The sequence below is a fragment of the Siniperca chuatsi genome, linkage group LG7 (genome assembly GCF_020085105.1).
Source record: "Siniperca chuatsi isolate FFG_IHB_CAS linkage group LG7, ASM2008510v1, whole genome shotgun sequence".
NCBI lineage: Eukaryota > Metazoa > Chordata > Actinopteri > Centrarchiformes > Sinipercidae > Siniperca > Siniperca chuatsi.
In genome coordinates this window covers 25,855,361-25,874,884 of record NC_058048.1, presented here as the reverse complement: position 1 = coordinate 25,874,884, position 19,524 = coordinate 25,855,361, and the positions used below count along the sequence as shown (strand labels likewise).

General features: G+C 38.9%; 1 protein-coding gene across 8 annotated transcripts in view; it reads left to right on the top strand.

Moving 5' to 3' along the window:
- LOC122878992 (rho GTPase-activating protein 42) overlaps positions 1-19,524 on the top strand; it is a 76,106-nt gene that overhangs the window by 43,637 nt on the left and 12,945 nt on the right. For all 8 annotated transcript variants that reach the window (XM_044202581.1, XM_044202579.1, XM_044202578.1 and 5 more), the window contains 4 exons: positions 7,184-7,255; positions 17,064-17,165; positions 17,392-17,502; positions 18,987-19,091. In XM_044202581.1, the coding sequence (XP_044058516.1) occupies positions 7,184-7,255; positions 17,064-17,165; positions 17,392-17,502; positions 18,987-19,091 (390 nt within the window). The remainder of the gene's footprint in view (positions 1-7,183; positions 7,256-17,063; positions 17,166-17,391; positions 17,503-18,986; positions 19,092-19,524) is intronic.

Genomic DNA, 19,524 nt, shown 5'->3' with positions numbered 1-19,524 from the left:
TAGATAACAAAAATTCATGATTTTGTCAGGTCAAAAAATGTTTTTACAAGTGCTATAGAAGTGTGGTGTTTTGTGATCCAAATTTAAACAAAGTCACCATATCACCAAAAATTAAAAACCACAGAATTGGAACTTGTTATCGCTCCTAAATTGATTGACAGGTCTTATAATACAGGGACTAACATTAGACATCAGCTAATTCTAATTAAATAAATAATAATCAAAAACATGTTAATAATAGTTTCCTGATGCTGGTCAGGGAAAGTCAGCTTTGTATTTTTTAGCTATGATCAGTTGACAAACACAAAATGATGATTTTCGAGACTCAAACTTTTATGTACTGTAAATGTACCTCAAATCTGTGTTGCAAAAAATAGAGATCGGCTGTTTGAGTACATGGCTTTTCATTTGAAGAAAGTAGTTTAATACACAAGGATAAACACACATAGACAACTACTCTACAGCAGCCTCAAACTCTGGTATCAACAAGCATTACAATATATCACAAACAACCAAACTGTACTTAAAACAAACAACAGAAAATCCTCATGGGACCCACACACCAGCTACTGTCTCCATTTCAGCGGCTGCTTCATATCCTTGCTTAACAGCTTACTCTCCGATGAAATGTGTAGGGCAAATGTGTCACATCTTCTATTTACACTGTGACTCTGTCTGCAGAAGGTTTGTTTTTATTTCATAGCTCATAAAAGTTAAGGAGGATAACTTTTCAGCTTGCTGCAGGTGCCAGTGCTGCACCAGATAAAGATTTAGCTCTGCAATGAGATTGCTACCCCCGCCACACACACACCTCCCTCCAAAAGAATCTGCAGACAGAAGTGACTGAAACACACAGCTACTGCACTCCCTCTTTTGATAAAGGTCATATCACACCATCAGCATGAAATGGGACGTTTTATTCTGTCATGATGATGAGGGCAATAATGTTTATTATGCATTTAACACATTAATTAGGTTGTGGGGGCTTTGCTTACACCTGCTTTAATAAGTTAGGCTAATTCCTTTTGGTTGCTGCTGCTGACATTGTGGTTATTGGTGTGAGTGTTGCTGATATTTTCATTTGATGCTGCTGGCTATCATTAGCTGTAATATGACTCAAGACAAAGAAGTGCAGATGTCCGACAGTCTCATACAGTCTTTTTCACGTAAGGAAAACACACCAATGTTATCTCACTCAGAAGCTCTACCAGCATTACTTATTAGCATTCCTCGGCTTCACGTGTCAATGTCTCACTGCTGGATTTTACACTTAATAAATTGGCACAATTGTACCTTCAAATCAGCTGGATTTCAGTTTCAAAGGCCTTAGTTGATCATTCACACACAACAGCTAAACTTAGGTGAGGACCTAATGGGAAAATGTAATCACTTCCAAGAACGAAGGCCACTTTCAGTATGCATAGTTAAATCAATAAATTTGTCACCTGGAGAACTCTTCATGGTCTCAAGGTAGAAAGACAACCTTTTGTGAGAATATTCTTGATTAATTTTAAACAGATGAACAGAATTACATGACTTTTACCCTTAAAGTAAACTTATAGTATATTTTACTTATGGTTTTTCTACTGTTCTGAGATCAGTAACTTGTTAACAGACAGAAATTCTAGATTTGTCTCTGCAGAGTCTAATTATTGGTGTTTTGCCACCTCTAGAGTCCTCATCACTTCATTTACTCAGCCTACTTGTACAAACCTACAGACACTAAAACAAATCAATACTGGACAAAATAATGGAACAATGGATATACTGAAATCATAATGCCGTTGGTTTATGTAAATCACAATTGAGGTATCTTAATATTTTTTTCTTCAGATGTAAAAATGTCAGTGGATTTTGATTTTGACCTGTGTCTGACAGAGGCTTTTACTAAATTGTCATAGTTGGCAGATTTAACTGGCAAGCACAGACTGATTAAACACCCACTTGTCAAAGCCCAGTTGCTTTTTACCAGAACTCTCTTCTCTTCCTGGATCCACGTTTGCTTGGATATTGTATGTGAGAGTGAAATTGCTAAACAACAACAAAAAAATATGCTTTTTCATTTGAATGATAGTGCAGCATGGTGACCGAGCAAGCTTTTATGACGCCTCTTCAACCAGCAAACAAATGGCAGGACTGGTGTGTATGTATGTGTGTGTCTTTGTGTATATTCATATACATAGAGATTCAGTTGATTTGCAGTAAAGAAGCAAGGCTTTGGGTGTATTAAGCTGGCTTTTTATTGTGAGGACATTGTCAAAACGGAACAGGGAAAAATCCTATAAACGTTATTTACTACCCAGTTATAGACTTACTTACATACTATAACCAGTGAGACAGAGCAATTCACTGTTAAATGCTATGATGGTTATAACCTATAGGCATATAAGAACAGAAATACACAAACAGATCCCCAGGAATGAACGTGACATATATAACCTATAATATATGCACTGATAGCCATTCCAATAGATTGGAAACACAATATACTGTATATGTAAACATTTTCAGAACAAACAACATGGTTTTATCCAAAACTATGTGTTTTGTAAGCCAATGAAGTACATCTGATGAGTGCTATACTAACAAGAGCTTACCTGGGAGATGGTTATCTGTAGGCTTCTCTTCGAGTTATGCTTACGCATGCACAGTGAAGAGAAACTGTCAGACAGAATACACTGTATGTGTAGGAAAAGCTATGAAAAAAGGTGTAATATCCATGGGGGCATTTTTTGTGGGTAGATAGATGAATAAGGCAGAGAGGACTACTTGTGTTTCCAAACTATTTAGAGTAGATATTCACATTAAAACAAATTCTAAAGATATTTTCTGACAGGTGTCAAAGGCAAATTTCAATTGGTAGACTTTTGCACTATTCAATTTGGTCTGGCCTTGGTGACATTCTGATCTGTCTCTGCAAATTAACCTCAGAGCAAGACTTTTGATCCACATGATATTTGGACTGGTAAAAGCAGGAGGAAGGGAAATACAGCACATTGACATTCCTCCCCCTGTCTGGTAATGAAATTGCTTAGCGCTATTGCATCCTTTCAAGCATCACACTGTGCTTGCTCATATGGATTTAATCCTGTTTAGAGAGGCTGTTGCTGAGGGCATTCGGCACAATGCCAGTTTGAAAGTAATCCATTGAATCTTAAATAAGTTGGCCTCTTTCAGGTATAAATATCTGAATCCGCTTATTGGAAATTAGCAATCAAAACCAAGATTTCAGATTCAGAATCTTGTCATGCTGATTACAGTCTCTTTTGTCTATATTCTGCAGTGGTATGGATATAATATACACTAATTGCCACTACCAGTACTCCACTGGTAATTCTTTTGAAATGAACAATTGATAATAGATTTGTTCTCATTCTATATCAAAGTGTAAATTTAAGTCTGATTGTGGTCATCCAAATCTTGACAGTCAGGTTTCAGGTACCTGTAATATTCTGAAATAATGTAGCTCAACAACAAACCCTATAGAAATCCATAAAAGTACACAAATGATTTTTCTTCTTGCTTTCATTCAATTCTGAATATTAGACAATAATCTCAAAAGCTTATAGTGCTGTATATTTAATTGTCCTGTCTATTTAACTGAAAGTGAAAAAAACTAATGGTATTAGAAACCTACATTTAAAGCATGGTAGTATTGCAGGCTCAATTAGACTGAAAGCATGGGAGATAAGACAGAGGAAATTACATTATCACACTGGCAGAGTAGTATAATTCTCACTGTTGACACAGTAGATAACACGATGACTTCCATATGAAAGGAGGATTATAACAGCTAGATTTGATGACCGCCAAATGTCCTCTACGCTACTAATAGAGTGTCACTTGTAACCAAATTGCCTTGGTTTATCTTACAGAAGTACTCCTTATGCTTTTTCAGTGCTTTTCAACCTCATCTAGTGACAGCCTATAATACAGGTTTTGAGAGGTTATGTCGTACATTCAAATGTATAACAAGCAACTGATTGTAAATAAAGGTTAAAGATACTAAGTTCATTGGTACACTTGGTAGCTTCCTAATTTAAACATAACCTCTAATTAAGACGGTGTAGTCCCTCATTCGTCCAGGAGTGTTCCATCGTAGAAAAGGTTTCAGTCGTAGTCATCTGGACACTGTTTTCAGAATCAAGACGTTTCGGCTCCCATCCGGAAGCCAAGAAGTGCCCACCGGCTCAGAGGGTAAGAAGACGGAGGAAAGGCATGTCCAGAAAGCTCTCTCAGCCTGTGGTTATCCTACTTGGGCTCTCAACAAAGTTAAAAGAGCCAAAAAACAGGACAAAAGGGAAACAGAACCAAGAAGGAACGGTGTCTCCATCCCTTATGTATCTGGACTGTCTGAAAAACTACAAAGGATCTTTAGACAGCACTAACTAGCAGTTCCTGTTTTCTTTAAACCAGGCAACACTTTAAGACAGAAACTCGTTCATCCTAAGGACAAGATGCCCACACAAAAACAGAGCAATGTAGTTTATTCAATTCAATGCAGTGAGGAAAACTGCAAAGAACGGTACATAGGTGAGACTAAACAGCCACTTCACAAAAGACTTTATCAGCACAGACGACATGCTAACTCCGGATTGCAGAGCGCCGTGCATTTGCATCTAAAAGCTACAAACCTATAAAGACCCCCTTCAGAAGCATTTATATTGAAATTTTAAGAAAAGCAAATATACTGTGATATATACCGTGCTTCAGAAACAGAATCAGAAATACTTTATTGATCCCCGAGGGTAAACTCTTTTGCTACAGCTGCTCACAGGAATAGAAGTACTAAGTGTCAGTGTATTAAACAGAGAATATTGCGCAATTATTTCAAGTATTGCATTGATGTTAATGGTCCAATGTCCATTTTAGTGACTTAGGGTCATATAGACTGACACTTAGAGGGAGGAGTTAAAGTGTTTGATGGCCACAGGCAGGAATGACTTCCTGTGACGCTCTGTGGTGCATTTTGGGGGGATGAGACTTTATGTATACAGTGATATAAATTTTATACCGTGATATAAATTTTAGGCCATACCGCCCAGCCCTAGGTGTACCTAAATTATGTGCTGGTGCACCTAAATGAACAAGTTAGGCGCACCAGTGCCACCAATGTAAAAAGTCATTCTGGAGCCCTGACAGTATACATCCTCTTTTGTGAAATTGAGTGTCATCTTGCAGTACACATATGAGGAAAGTGATGACATTATCTAAAATTATAATTCGACAGTGTGAGTAGAGAGTAGAGCGTCAACCTACTGTATGTGTCATCAAAAGCCCACAGTCTGCAGATGTTTGTTTCAACACTTTGTACTGTAGAGCTGCAATTAAGGGCTCATTATTGATTATTTTTTCCATTAGTCCCACAATTTTGTAGTCTATAATTGTCAAACCAAAAATATTAAGTGTGACTAACAATAAATAAGTGAATAAATCCATGAACAATAAATCCATGAATACATTTACAGTGATATGAAATAAGCATGTGAGATAATCTTTGCATTTGCAAAAAAATATTTGGTATTTTTCCTGTATGAATGAAAGTTATCGAAATTAAACTAATTATAGAATCTTTTCAGCACGATTTTACTCACCTCGTTTTGCTTTCACTTAACTTTTGTTTTTTGTTTATTTGTTTTATGGCATGCAGATTCTATAATCTAAAATCTTTGCACTTTATAGTGCAATCAGAATGACCAAAATGGAGCAGAAACTGTAGTGTTCATGGCATGTACACTACTTTTTGCTCAATCAATACAATACTTTGCCTATATATGTGCAGAAGATTATACAATAATACAACATTGCACTTGTCAGCAATGGCCAAAAATTATGATTTATGATTCATCATGTCTGCTCACTTTAGAGTATTCTATTGAATGTTCATTATGTAGGGAACAGTGATTGCAGACACAGTATTAGACAGCAAATAATTGCTGGTTAATTATGGTTTTGAGAGTGAAACGTCAGTCTGTATTTGAAGGACCACAAATATCATGGTGTAATTAAAGTACATTATTACAACAAAGCTTACAGCATACAGCTACAGTTTACAACATCCCACCGCACTGCATATAAAAGGAGAAGGAAACATTGCGGGCTCAGAGAGATTGTAGCTTCCTTTTGAAGTCACTCGTTCTGGTTGGGTGATGGAGCTGACAGGGTTATTTTGGGACAATGAAAATGCGCTGTGATTAATGGTTCAAAACAAAAACTCTGTCCTGAGCCGGTGTGTGTTCAGAGGACTGTAGCTGTGGAGCTGATAGTCCATCTGAGCCGACACCTCTAAATTTGTGCTGGTATCATAGATGTATTATAGAGCTCAGCCCTTACTTTATCACATACACTCACTACACAGAATAACACCTTAAATCAACCTAAGAGCCATGTCATTTGTGACAGTGTCTCCCGTAGAGCGGCCCCACCAGTCTGATGTCATCTGATCTCAGTGGATGAAAGCCCATCCACAGGAAATTCAGAAGCACCTTAATGGCACCTTTCCGAAATGCTCACTCGCAACGATTGAGCATAGACTGTAATTGGCACAATATATCTCACCTTATCTGTTTTCTGTCTGGAATGAGAAGAAGAGGCTTCAGGAGAGACCTTTTACTTCGGTCATGACGCAGGAGAGGTCACCAATATGTGGAGACATACCTCAAACATTTAAATGCATTGCAGGCTGCAGTTGTAAAGCTTCCTCATCTGCTGTGCTGCGTCATATTTCAGCGAGGTTTGACAATGCTGGTGCTTCACAGCTCACATAAAAAGGCTCCATTTTCTTCTATCTAGCAGAACCATTGTTGAGTGCTCTATCTCTCATCTCTGCTGTACTCATTTTGGGTACCTCACACTAACACATTGTTCAGTGTCACTGGCTTAAGAGATATTAATGAATGTGATTGCTTTATCCTCCAATTGTGTTTGGACTCAATGCATCTGTATTTGACTTGAGCTGGATAATTTTTCTGTGCTATAATTTCCTGTGTGTCATACACTTTCTGGCACATTTGTAAAGCAAGACCATTGTAATAAAACTGAATAACTACTAGATTAAAGTTCTTTGTGATATTTTTCCTTCTAATAGTCATTTTGAATTATTCTGAAGGTTACAGTAAGTCAGATCACATCTTTCAGTCTGACATCTGTCTGTGTCTGTATTTTTCTTTATTTTTCATTTCAGATTCAGAATGCAGATGATGTGTTGATTACTCCCTTGGAAAAATTTCGGAAGGAGCAAATCGGTGCTGCGAAGGTAAGAGACCACCTACATGCCCAATTAGCAAATAAACAGTGCCTCTCGTCCTCACCCCCCTCATCTGCCCTACAGTATGTAAATCATTAATTAAAAGTAAAATACTGCTAAGAGAAGTGGCTTAACCAGACTGATAGGGGGTATAAACAAATACGTCAGTTTGCAAGTGTGATATTAGAAGATATTAAAGTGGTCATATTATGCCCATTTCCAGGTTCGTAATTTTATTTTGGGGTTGTACCAGAATAGGTTTACATGGTTTAATTTTCAAAAAATGCCATATTTTTTGTCATACTGCACATGGCTGCTGCACCTCTTTTCACCCTGTGTCTTGAACGCTCCGTTTTAGCTACCAAGTGAGACATCTCACTTCTATTTGATCTTTGTTGGGAGTTGCACATGCGCAGTACCTAGGTAATCAGAAGCAGAGTAGGGCGTGTCCTGACGAGCAAGGTAGTGTGATCCAAAACAAAGCCTGTTCACAACTAACTAGACATATCAAGAAATTAAAACAACTTTTAAATCATAATCATGAAAAGACTCAGTATCTGCAATGCTAACATTGTTATCCCCAGTGAAATCACCAGACAACACATGTAGCATGTAAACAAATGTACACACTACATACTGTACATAATATCCTTTTGCTAGACAAATACAGCCCTGGTTGTGTAACTAGGGACCAAATACACTGTTGGTTATGACAACGGCCTCCACGTAATAAAGCAACTTAAACAGCCGTGTAGATGTACTTTTAGGTGTGCATTATGGCGTGTATTACATAGTGACGTAGATAAGTTATGGAAGTAAAGGTTGGACTACAGTCGAACTGTTTTCAGGCAGTTCAGGAGCAGTATTCCTGTGGGAGAGGGTAATTCCTTTTGGGGTGGACTTTGGGCTTTTTCACTTTGCAAACCTATTACAAGCACAAAAAAGACATATAACGCAATAAAGGAAAGGGAAAAAGCCAAAAAGCATTATATGACCACTTTAAGATTTGTGACTTTAAAAGAGCATCAGTTTTCTAAGGTGGCCATATTGAACTAAACAATTATCTATCTTTGGCAGGCATCCTATTCACAAATCGAGCTGTGTGTATTATTTTCAACACAAATTATATTTTACAAATTACATATTAGATTTTGAAAACCACATTAACGAATAGATTACTATACTTCACACTGTATTCCATTTCTTGTATTTCTATGCAAATAGCAAACATGAACATGACTATGTCACAGTCTTCAGTATCATAGTCTAAGTGCTGTTCTCCCTTCAAAGATATGTCTGCATGATCAAGCAGCAAGGACTTTTTTAATGCATTTATAATCTGATTACTGTAAATTTACAGTATCTAATATATTGCTTTCACCATTTTTGTAATTACTGTAATCCTGTTACATGTAATGCATTCCTCTCTAACCTATTGGATACAGAGGATTGATATCAGTAAGGGTTCTGCAGAGTGTTGCTTGAAGGCATCCTGGTTCCACAGTGGATATGTTATTGAAGCTGGAGTTGACTGCAAAGAACAGTGTGGGCTTGTTGCTACAAGCCATGCTTTCATTCCTGGCCAACGCAAAGGCATAAAATGAAAGTACAGCAGCTTGTTTGTGGTCATTCCCTTGGTGAGATCACACATGGACAAGCTGGTAGAACTCAAGCCTTTACACAGATCTCCTACTGAGGTTCAGAGTCCACTGCTAACTCTGCCCTTGACTCTGTGAATCATTTGGACACCTTTACATAGCCCTAACACCTGTGAGGGACATTCTAGCCTCAAAGTCAGACTCACACCCATCTTGATTTATTTTACATGACTTGACAGCCACTGGTCTGCAAAAGTAGTCATTTTACTGTACTTCATTGGTGTCTTCACAAACCAACCTGCAACATCTCTTCTCAATGCTGAGGTGTGAACATCAATCACTCTCCTTTTTACTGGCCAGACTAAATAACCATTGTCGCTTCATGTCTCAACCATCACATGTATCTACTGTAATGAAATAGCACATTTTGCTGCCATGTCTTTCTCTCACTCTCCCCCCATAACAGTGCTTAGTGTTATTGCACCGAATCTTTGTTTATAAAATGGTTTCTTAAAAGCCACAGCCCCCGTCACTCCCACTACCTCTTATTTCCTCTGACCACTTCCTCCTAATGGCTCTCTCCTCCTACAACCCATCCCCCTCTAAACATTAGCCCAACTAGAGTGAGATAAAAGGCAGACATCACGAGTGGCTGAGCAACTTTCCACTGTTCTGAGAATCTGGAGAGATCTGCAGGCTGTCTGACCCTTTCAGTTACTGCGCTTCATGTCTGAGAACGTCAGATGGACAAACGGGGAGCTCTTGCCTTATTTGGGTATACTGCAAGTAATCCCACTGAGGTTACGTACCAGTGTATCAGCTTCTTAGGCACAAGCACAACACTTCCATGGCCATAACACACCAGCAGATTGACTGCAGCACTACAGGACATATTAAGCACAGTCTGCTTCACACAAGGCTGAACCAAATGTTTTGGAATAAAACCCTCAAACTTTGCACATCGTATAACAAATACACATCAAGAAAGCCATGAGAATTCAAACAATCATGTATTTTCACTGGAACATGGATTTACCATATGTGCTGGCTGCCAAACCGAGATGTAGAACTGAAATTATTGTTACACTTTTTTTCATTTCTGTGAGCTGAAAGTAGATAACTTCCCTGGCAAAGAACAATACTCTCAGAACCGAAATAAAGAATTAAAACTGTCCTGGTTTCAGTGTATATCTACTATTCACTGTCACTGTGTCAACACAGTCAGGTCTTCTGTTCATCCACTAAATTTTTAACTGATCTCCTACAACTTAGACCTCAACCTTGGGCCTGAACCCTCACATAGACCTGCTGTTCTAAGGGCTGTGGTGTAGATTTTTTTCCACAAACTGAGAACCATTGGAGGTAAAATGCCTAAAGCTGGGTCCACACTATTTGTGTGTGTTTGTTGGTTGTCAGATTTTTTAAGGCCTTGAAATTTAAACAGACCCCAGGGACACTTTCTCAAGAAAATACCAGGGGGTGTCTAACTGGTGGGTGGCATTCCTGCTCTCTGAAATTTTGACAATATTATATTCCCTTCAAGGGTCTTCAACATTAGGGGCACCATAGGGGTCCTCCACTAGCTGAGTGTGAAGAATTAGTGCAAACAGACCCAGATGGGAGTCAGATGGCCACCGATAATTTGAGCTGTCCTCGTCCTACAAAGAGTGCACAGACATCAGATGATTCTTGGCTAGTTATCGTCTCCAGAGGCAGAAATGACATTTGCATCCATGCTATGAAATACCAAAATATGCTAACCAAGACGCTGTGGAGTAAAGGTAAAATGGTTTGGGGATATGCTCGCCAGCTGCTACGTTAAAACTTTTCAATCATACAAATATGTACAGAACATTTTTATACTTAGATTAACCTTGGGATGTTGTGATAAGTCAGTAGACCTAGGTAAATACCTATTTCATGCACGACTGAAAGCCTTTTCTTCTCGTTGAATTGTGTTGCAAAAAACACTGGAAATTAGGGCTGGGCAAAAGCGATCGTTAAACATATTTTCAGAGCAATTTAATTGTGATGTTATGATTGTATTGTGTTGACGTTTTACAAAATTTAGGGGGATTTTAATGGCCACAGGTTTAGTCTTGATAATACCACCAGATGGTGCCAAAGCAAGAAACCTTCAAATCTTACATAGGGACTTTAATTGAATATCCAAATTGTAGTGGATTAATATTTTGTCCATCAACTAACCTAACCTTAATCAACTAATCGTTTGAGCACTAGTCTTGAGCACTAGACTATTCACACTGTTTATGTATCATAGGCTGTGCCCACTGCACAGCACAGTTATCCCAGCTGTATTGAAGTCCAGCCACTTAAAACACCAGCTGATTGAAGATGGAATTTATATCCTGGCAATACCAATCATAATGCATAATAAACTTTAGGGATTGACAGTTAATATATTATTGATTAATCAAAGAAATGCACACAGCAATAAGACGAGAAAACTGTAATAGGCTTTGGAAACACTATCAGTGAGAAAAAAGAAATTAAGATGACAGCACTGCAGATGACTCTCAGACTAAAACTTCATGCAGCAAAACAACAAAATGCATGAATAAGATGATGCAAATTAAATATATTTCTTTCCATTATTCTCATGTCTGTCCCATCACTTTCCACTGTGCCCTGCCCAATAAAGCATAAACACCATTAAAACAAAATAATTACTTTTTCTCCTGATCACCAGAATTTCACAAGGCAGTCAAAGTAGACCTTGAGAGGTCGGTCTTTACCTGTTTGAAGGCTGCAGCCATCCACTGTAAATATATCAGCTTCTTGCCTTTTGCAAAAGCAATATGTATTAAATTAGTTTATATACAAACAGTGGCATCATACAGAATTGAATTAAAGGAAAATGGCCTGAAAGTATGGTAAGTCAGGAGTATTATGCATTATTGTTATCATGTATTATTTTGAAGTAATTAATGCACAATGAAATGAAAAATAAGCAAAACATTTAACTCTTTATTTACTGTTATAGCTGTTTACATCCTTTTACATAAAACATAAAACAGATGATTGATTCTTAAGCACAACTAATATTACTGTTGTTTTATTCCGGTAATCATGGCAGTTTTTAACCAGAGGTTTCTGTTTGTCATACATTTTTTGAAGGACAGTTTTATTCTAATAACCTATTACCTAACTGACAGCATCTGCTATGCACTGCAATTGAACAATGACTTAAAGGGAACCTATAATACTTATTTTCTGACATAAAGAATAACAATAAAGAATCGCCCACGAAGTACAAGGACGCGCCCATCCCTCCGCTAGCTCAGTCTGTCGTTGTTTGACCGCTCTGCTCATGGCACTAAAAAGTGTGGAGATGGGTCTGGCAATGCAACACTACTCTGCTCAGGACTACTCTCCAAGTTGTTGGAGGTTGTTCAGTATGTCTTGCAGAAAGTGCTTTTTTGGTTGTGAAGGAAAGTTAGTTAGTTTTGAAGGTGGCTTTACTTAACCGCTAAAGTAACCGCTAACTACTGCTCACCGTAGTAGCTACCGTTAGCTCTGTTAGCCGTGCAGCTAGCGCTATTGGCTAGCTGAAACTGCCTGGACTGGGAGCTGGGAGCTTGGAGCTGGGAGACTTGGTCTGAAAAACTCCTCCTCCTGGCAGTCCAAAGCTCCCGTGCTAGCGGTGTAAACAACAACACTCCTAACAGGTTCGGGCAGAGTCAGCTAAGCTGAAAGGACCACTAGCTGCACGGCTAACAGCAGCTAACGTTACAGTTAGCAGCGGCTACTTTAAAGCTATCTGTCCATCAGGAGACTCCGTAAATCACAGAGTTTAGGCAGAACAGCTGAAGGACATCAGAGAGAAAACCAGAAAATCTTTTCTCTATAAAATATGTTTCAGTTTCACCAAAATCAGTAAAATAAAGTTATAAAAGTTGTGTTTTTGTACAGTAATCAGTAACAAAAGAGTTTCCCCGTGGGGATCAATTTAGTATTTCTGATTCTGAGGCCAGGCCCTTAGAAACACTCAGCTCGGGCGGCGTCTATCGTTTTTCCAACCTAATTCTTGTCTCATTTGCGGTCTGTTAAACAGTAAATTCATCCAATTCAGTGCCCCAAATCACTATTTTCCAAGCTAATTAACTGTAGCTGTCATATGCCGTCCAGCTCACCAGCAAGACAATAATGCAGTGGTGCAGGCTCACAGCACTGGGTGCAAAAAGGAAACTTGTTACAGCTGCTCACTGCCACTCAGCAGGCTTCCGGGAAGTTGGCCAATCAGAAGACAGTGGACTTTTAGGGAGAGGGGGCCTTAAAGAGACAAGAGCTAAAACGCTTGTTTCAGTCAGAGGATGAACTGAGGAGCAGCATAAAGGGCCAGTATAAGAACTTTTTGAACTGTGAATCATGCAAAGCTACTCTAGAGGAATCCCAGAATAAAATATAGAGCTGGTAATGAGCATAATAGGTCCCCTTTAATGGAATCATTTTGAAGGATGAACTGACATAATGGCTTGTAGTTTTATTGTATTTTTTCCAGTGTATTCACTCTTTTCTGGAGCCAAAAGTGACACTGAACCTTTCCTGTCAGTCTTCACTGTCTTTGGGTTTAATAAAGCAGAATTGTCGTGAAAATGATCTTCATAAATATACCCAAGACTGGCAGGCAGTTAAAGTTCAATAACTAATGTAATTTTTATTCTTCAAGATGGCCATAGCAACCATTAGAATGGACACTGGAATGAAAAGCATTACAAAACAAAACAAAACAATAACTGACCCTTATTATAAATATCTGGATCTATTAGAAGATAGCCTCAATGCTGACATTAAATAACTTCCTGTTACCTCAAACATAATTAGGGTAGTCTGAGGGAGCTCTTTAGTCATGGACTTAGTCAAAGTCAACACTGACCAGTGACGTAGTCCAAAACAAATAATCATCAGATGTGTCATCTTAACAGGATTTCCAAACTTCCCCATGATTCAAGTTGTCTTTTCCCACTCATTATCTCTCCGGTTAGGTGGTAAGAGCAGGGTTTAGGTTGATCTTGGCAGGGAGAAGTCTAAGGGATCTCTATAGAATACAGTATAGACCTATATTCATGCAGCTTGTCAAAAGACTTTTTCACAACATAATAATAAAGAAGCCTTTGAAGATTGATCTTATGAAGATACCAGCTTTTTTCTCCTTGCAGCTTTGCAGATCTTAAGAGTTAGTCTCAGATCAGATACAAAGGAAATATCACTGTTTACCAGCAAAATGTGCATAGTATATGGAGCTTTTGTACTATTTTTATTACTTTAGATTTATTAAATCATGTGTCAAAGAGAGCAGAGGCACTGATAAATGTTTATTTTTTAGACTAAAGCTTTGCAGTTTGCCTCACACACACAATAAATATGGTATATTTAGAAGTCTGGATATTTGTTTTTCTACTCTTCAGAAGCAGATGTTTGTAATTATTTCGTGTTAATTGGCCAACTTCTCGCGGTCTGTGATGTCTCCTCAGGAAGTGGGATTTCAGGTAAAGAGGGAGACATTTTTTTTCTTTGCAGCAAAGTAACTGAACTCAAGCTGAAGTCTTGTGTTCTCTCTGCCTCCCCTATGGAAGCGATACCAGCTCATGTGTGGTGGAGCATCAAAATAACCCGGCTATTTCTATTTAATCGCCATTCTGGACCTCTGCTCCAATTAGCTTTCACTAAGGAGCTCATAGAGATAGCTTGCAAAGTTCTCCCTTTCATGTCACTGCTCAAAGAATCCATTCAAAATTAACGTGTGGTGAAATATGCTGCACATGACGCTAGCCATTGATATTTGTATTTCAGGGTGTTGGACAGAAGTGAGGAAGTGTAATGTGATGGTGTGTGATATCTGGGGGTTTTTCCTCTATATACACACACACTGACACATTCGACCTCCCTTGCCGCTTACATCTGTTACCATGGTGATGTGAGGCTTAGAAATGTTGGCCTTGAGGCTCGTTAGGGCCAGTGTCAAAACTGGCGATGTACGGCTAGCGTCCAAATATTTCTCCTGTCGTCTTCATGCCTATTCTCAGCCTACTTTCTTTAGCAAACTGACAACACCTGATAACCAGAAGAAGCTGCCTGCAGTCTTTCTCATCATTTTCCTCCCTTCAACGTTATATTAGTAATTAGCAAACTCACCCATTCTACAGCTGCCATCAACGTGCTCTTAACAGCAACATGAGGCTTGCCAGTTAGAAATTCCACTACAGAGGAGTCTGAAGCCGAATAAATCCGCTAAATCAGATGCAGGAATATAATATTCCTGCAACTGATTTATTCATGAGGGCGAACAAAGCAATCAGATGAGGAACTCTCCCAACTGGTAGGTTCATGTGAGTTTTGTGCACCAGAGAGTGTTGGGAAGTGTTTTGGCTTTATCCATTCTCAGCCAGCTGATTACTCTGGGGCGCTGGCATTAGTTTGTGTCAGAAACTCCCTTCTCATGTGTGCTTCAGGGTATATATCTGTCCACATCTATGTCCTCTGCCACCACGTGGTGGGCTTCAAATCCTTTTGCCTGCACTGCTCCCCCTCTTCTTTAGGAGAGTCTGCAATTTAAATCACTCATATTCCACTCTGATTGCACAAACATATCCGGGGGTGGGGGGCGGGAGTTGCGCACACCACATGACAAACCAACAAACACCTGATGTTCTGCTAGGGTATCATTATGGTAGCACCAGTTTATACATGTCCTGCCTGGATCAAAACAAAGCAGGACACTTTAGGTGACTTAATCAGGCTGACTCTGCCTCACAGACTTACTGCAGCTCTGAGTCATTCCCCACTCCTTGTAAGTGTGAAAGAGTTAGTCCAGACGTACGGAGGAGTTTTCTTTCATGCTCACACTGGTCAGCAGTACTGGGAGATTCCTGCTGTGACTGCGGGGCTCAGCTAAACCGAAAGCTGTTAACTTAATGTGATCCTTAGTGTGTGTGTGTTGGCATTTTCCTCAGGGCTTCAGTTTAATGCGTGCTCACAAAATAATGTCACATCAACAGTAGTCACAATGCCAGACAGTCAGCTCCCCTTTGTTCTCTAACAAAAAACACTCAATCCTTAAGGGAAATGTATTTCCTCTAAGCGTGATATCATTTTTAATCATATGATTATTTTGCTATCCACCTGTTTATTTTCCCCTTTGTTTCTGAATAGTGGGCATATACACAATTGATTTTTTTCCCACTCCTGAAAAGATCATTCCTGGGTCAGACATGACAAGAAAGATGGAAATAAGATGCTACTACATAAAATTATCAATTGATTTTTTGTGCTGTACTTGTAATAGTTATGTAGGAGGGTTACAGTGTCTTGTAGTGAATTCCTCCAGTGTGTTTAACTGCTGTGGGGGTTGCTGAGGCAGAACACTGTTCTCAGTCATATCAGTAGCTAGTAGATTAGACTTGCTAAATTTCAGGGCCATGGGAATGAAAACAAACAAGCAGAATCTGGTTACATTGGCCGTCCCCCACCCCCCCCGTTCTGTCTCTCCACTAGCCCCTTTATGAATGTTTGCATAGTGAGATGGGCATTAAGTGGGCAAAGCTTGGTTTAGAGGTCAGACTTGCAGATGAGACACTTGAGTGCCCTCACACAGACAGGTTCTCTCTGCCTGGGCAGAGTTTGATTAAGGCCTGCGAAGTGGATCTTTTTGGGGTGAAATGTTCAATCTCTTAGTCCATATGCTTTATAGATGGGCATCTGGCATGAAAAGCCCATTTCCTGTTCCTTCCTCAGAGCCTTCTGGGACACTCTGTCTGAATCCTGGGCCTCGTGACTGTAGAGCTTGACTTGTCTTTGCAGGTGGAGCATAACAGGGAAGGAAAATGCAAACAGCATCCAGCCAGTCCTGTCTGTGACAGTGCTATTGATAATTTACAGTGTTATGTATTTTGCTATGAACTTATGTCCCCAGTTGGAGCACTGTGACAGTAGTAGCGTATATTTCTCAGAATCCCTACTGATAATGCATAGTCCTTACTGACCATGTCGACATTGTCTTCTCGTCATTACATATATGCCACTTTTATGACCTGTAATGATCTATCGACAGGAATTTTAAATGATATGTGGCAAATGACATGAACATGTAGATAGACCTCCACCTAGTGGCAGTTCAATCACACACACCCACATCAGGAATCCATGACACATTTTTGGTAATGTTTTAAGCCTTTCATCTGTATTGTGGACCTTTTTAGGAGGGGAAGAAGAAATTCGATAAGGAAACAGAGAAATACTACTCCACGCTAGAGAGACACCTCAACTTGTCATCCAAAAAGAAGGAAGCATATCTGCAGGAGGTAAAACCAAAACAAATTTTCTGATCCCCAACATGTATTTGAATAATACTGTTTCATGGTCGGCCGAGTGTCTTCTAAAAATAAAACTATTGTTTGTGCACTATTCATTGCTCATTACATCTTTGAGCACATACCATTTCCAGGTGGTGATGTAAGTATTAACTCTCTGTCCACACAGTGCTGTCTTTGTTATGGTACTAACTCTGGTTTGTTTGCTCATTCTCAGGCTGACACGCAGATTGATAAGGAGAGACAACTCTTTTATGATGCATCCCTTGAGTATGTTTTCAAAATACAAGAAGTGCAAGAAAAAAAGAAATTTGAGTTTGTTGAGCCGGTAAGAGAAGTATCAGTTTTACATATTTCTGTGCTCTATTAGTGCTGAATGTATATTGAAGATGCAGCTATTGCTTTGCCTTTTTACTATCTATGTAATCAAAAGATTAGTTTAAGTGGCATATAGTCAAAACAGCACAGAATCTTTTTACTTACTGCTGATGGAAGTGGCTTTTTAAATGTCTCTTGTCTCTTCTCCTGAGTGAAGACAGGCACAATTATACATCTCTCACAGGTATATATCTACGTTTGTATATTCCACACATTTGTCATCTGCATCACAAATTCTCTGTAATGTAGTCGATCCATTTGCAGTCGGTAAAATTAGATAAAGTGGTTGTTGTCAAACAAAACAAGACAAAGTGCATTTGCAAATAAAAGCCCCCTCCATACAGATATGTGGAGTCAATTCTAACATCTTTAGTGGAGAAGTTACCAGGAAACATTAAGTTCTCTAGGTGTTAAATGTCTAGGAACGTGAGATGGGAGCAAAGTGACTGTTTTAAAAGCCCCCACTCCCATTTGTTTACCTCCACCAGCAGCTCACCCAGGCCAGAAATGTAAATCTCCAGGCCCCAGGTAGTGGTGGGAAAAATGACAAGGCTCAACCTTGCATGTGATGAATCTGGGCACAGATAAGATGGTTCATCCTTGAACATTTGATATACCAAGCCTCATCCTAGAAATAAAATCAGTGGTTGTGTCTGAGGATTTGACTGAGAGCAGCACTAAGTTCGCGGGATCCTCCATCGTAGAGATGGGATCCGTTTTTTTCTCCAACAACACTACCAATACTTTTTTGTTAAGGATGTTTGGCTGTTATACACAAAATAAGATTGATATCTGTCAGCCATAAAGAACTACAACTTTCTGAACCTTTCATTTTTTGGCCTTCATATGTGCAGTATTTAGTGCATCAAAATGAAAATATTCAATTTCATCAGAAGTACAATCCTGTTTAATGAGAAGGTAATTAGGTTTGAAGTGATAATGCAAAATGTACATTATAATTACATTTTTACTCCAAAAGTAGATATCCATAGTGAGTGTGACATTTACTTTGACAAAATGAGAATTAATCAAGATCTGAATCAGCTTTTTTGGCCAGGTATGTGTATTCATAAAATACATAATATAATATAAATAATATAAATACAGCTAAAAACTAGGACAACAAGCACAACATATATATATATATATATATATATATAGCATTAAAGAAAATTATGTACTTTTTAGGCGACAGTATTATATTTAAATCCATGGTTGAAAAATAAAAATCACTACAGACTGGATTCCCTGTGTGTTAGAGTACTAAATGATAATTGTGTGATTGTAATAATGATTATTGTTTCTGGTGTTCAAAATGGACATTTTATGTTGCAGTTTACCTTTTTAAAATGTGCCCTCTTGTGTGAAACAGTAATTAAGCTCTATATTGTGTATTAACTTAGTAAATCACCCTTAAATATTGTTCCCCTCCAGCTCCTGGCCTTTCTTCAGGGTTTGTTTACATTCTACCATGAAGGATATGAGCTGGCTCATGAATTTGAGCCATATAAACAGCAGCTCCAGTTCAACCTACAGAATGTAAGTCTCAACACCTCAGGGGTTGTACACAATGGCAACCAGCCACATAATCAGATTCTGCAGCTTATCATACCCCGGCATAACAAGCAGAGTTTTCACAAATGGATAGCTGTATGATTAAATGAGATTCTTTGCTGCACAGAGGATCGATATTTTCGAAGTGTTGTATTGCAGGCAGTTACTGCAGGCCATTTAATGGTACTGTGTCAAAAAAGAGTTAGAGTTGGTAGAAAAACTACAGCTGCTGCCATGCCCCCTCCTTCCACTACCATGACCTCACCACTTGCAGCCTGAGGGAATCAAATTTTTGTCTGACCCAAAATGTCAGCACCATTGCAGTGACAATTTCCACTCCGTAACTCTCTCTCCTTGTCTTCAGATACAGAGAGCTCTAATAGGGTGCTGGAGAAGGTGAGGCTGTCTCAGCATCTCT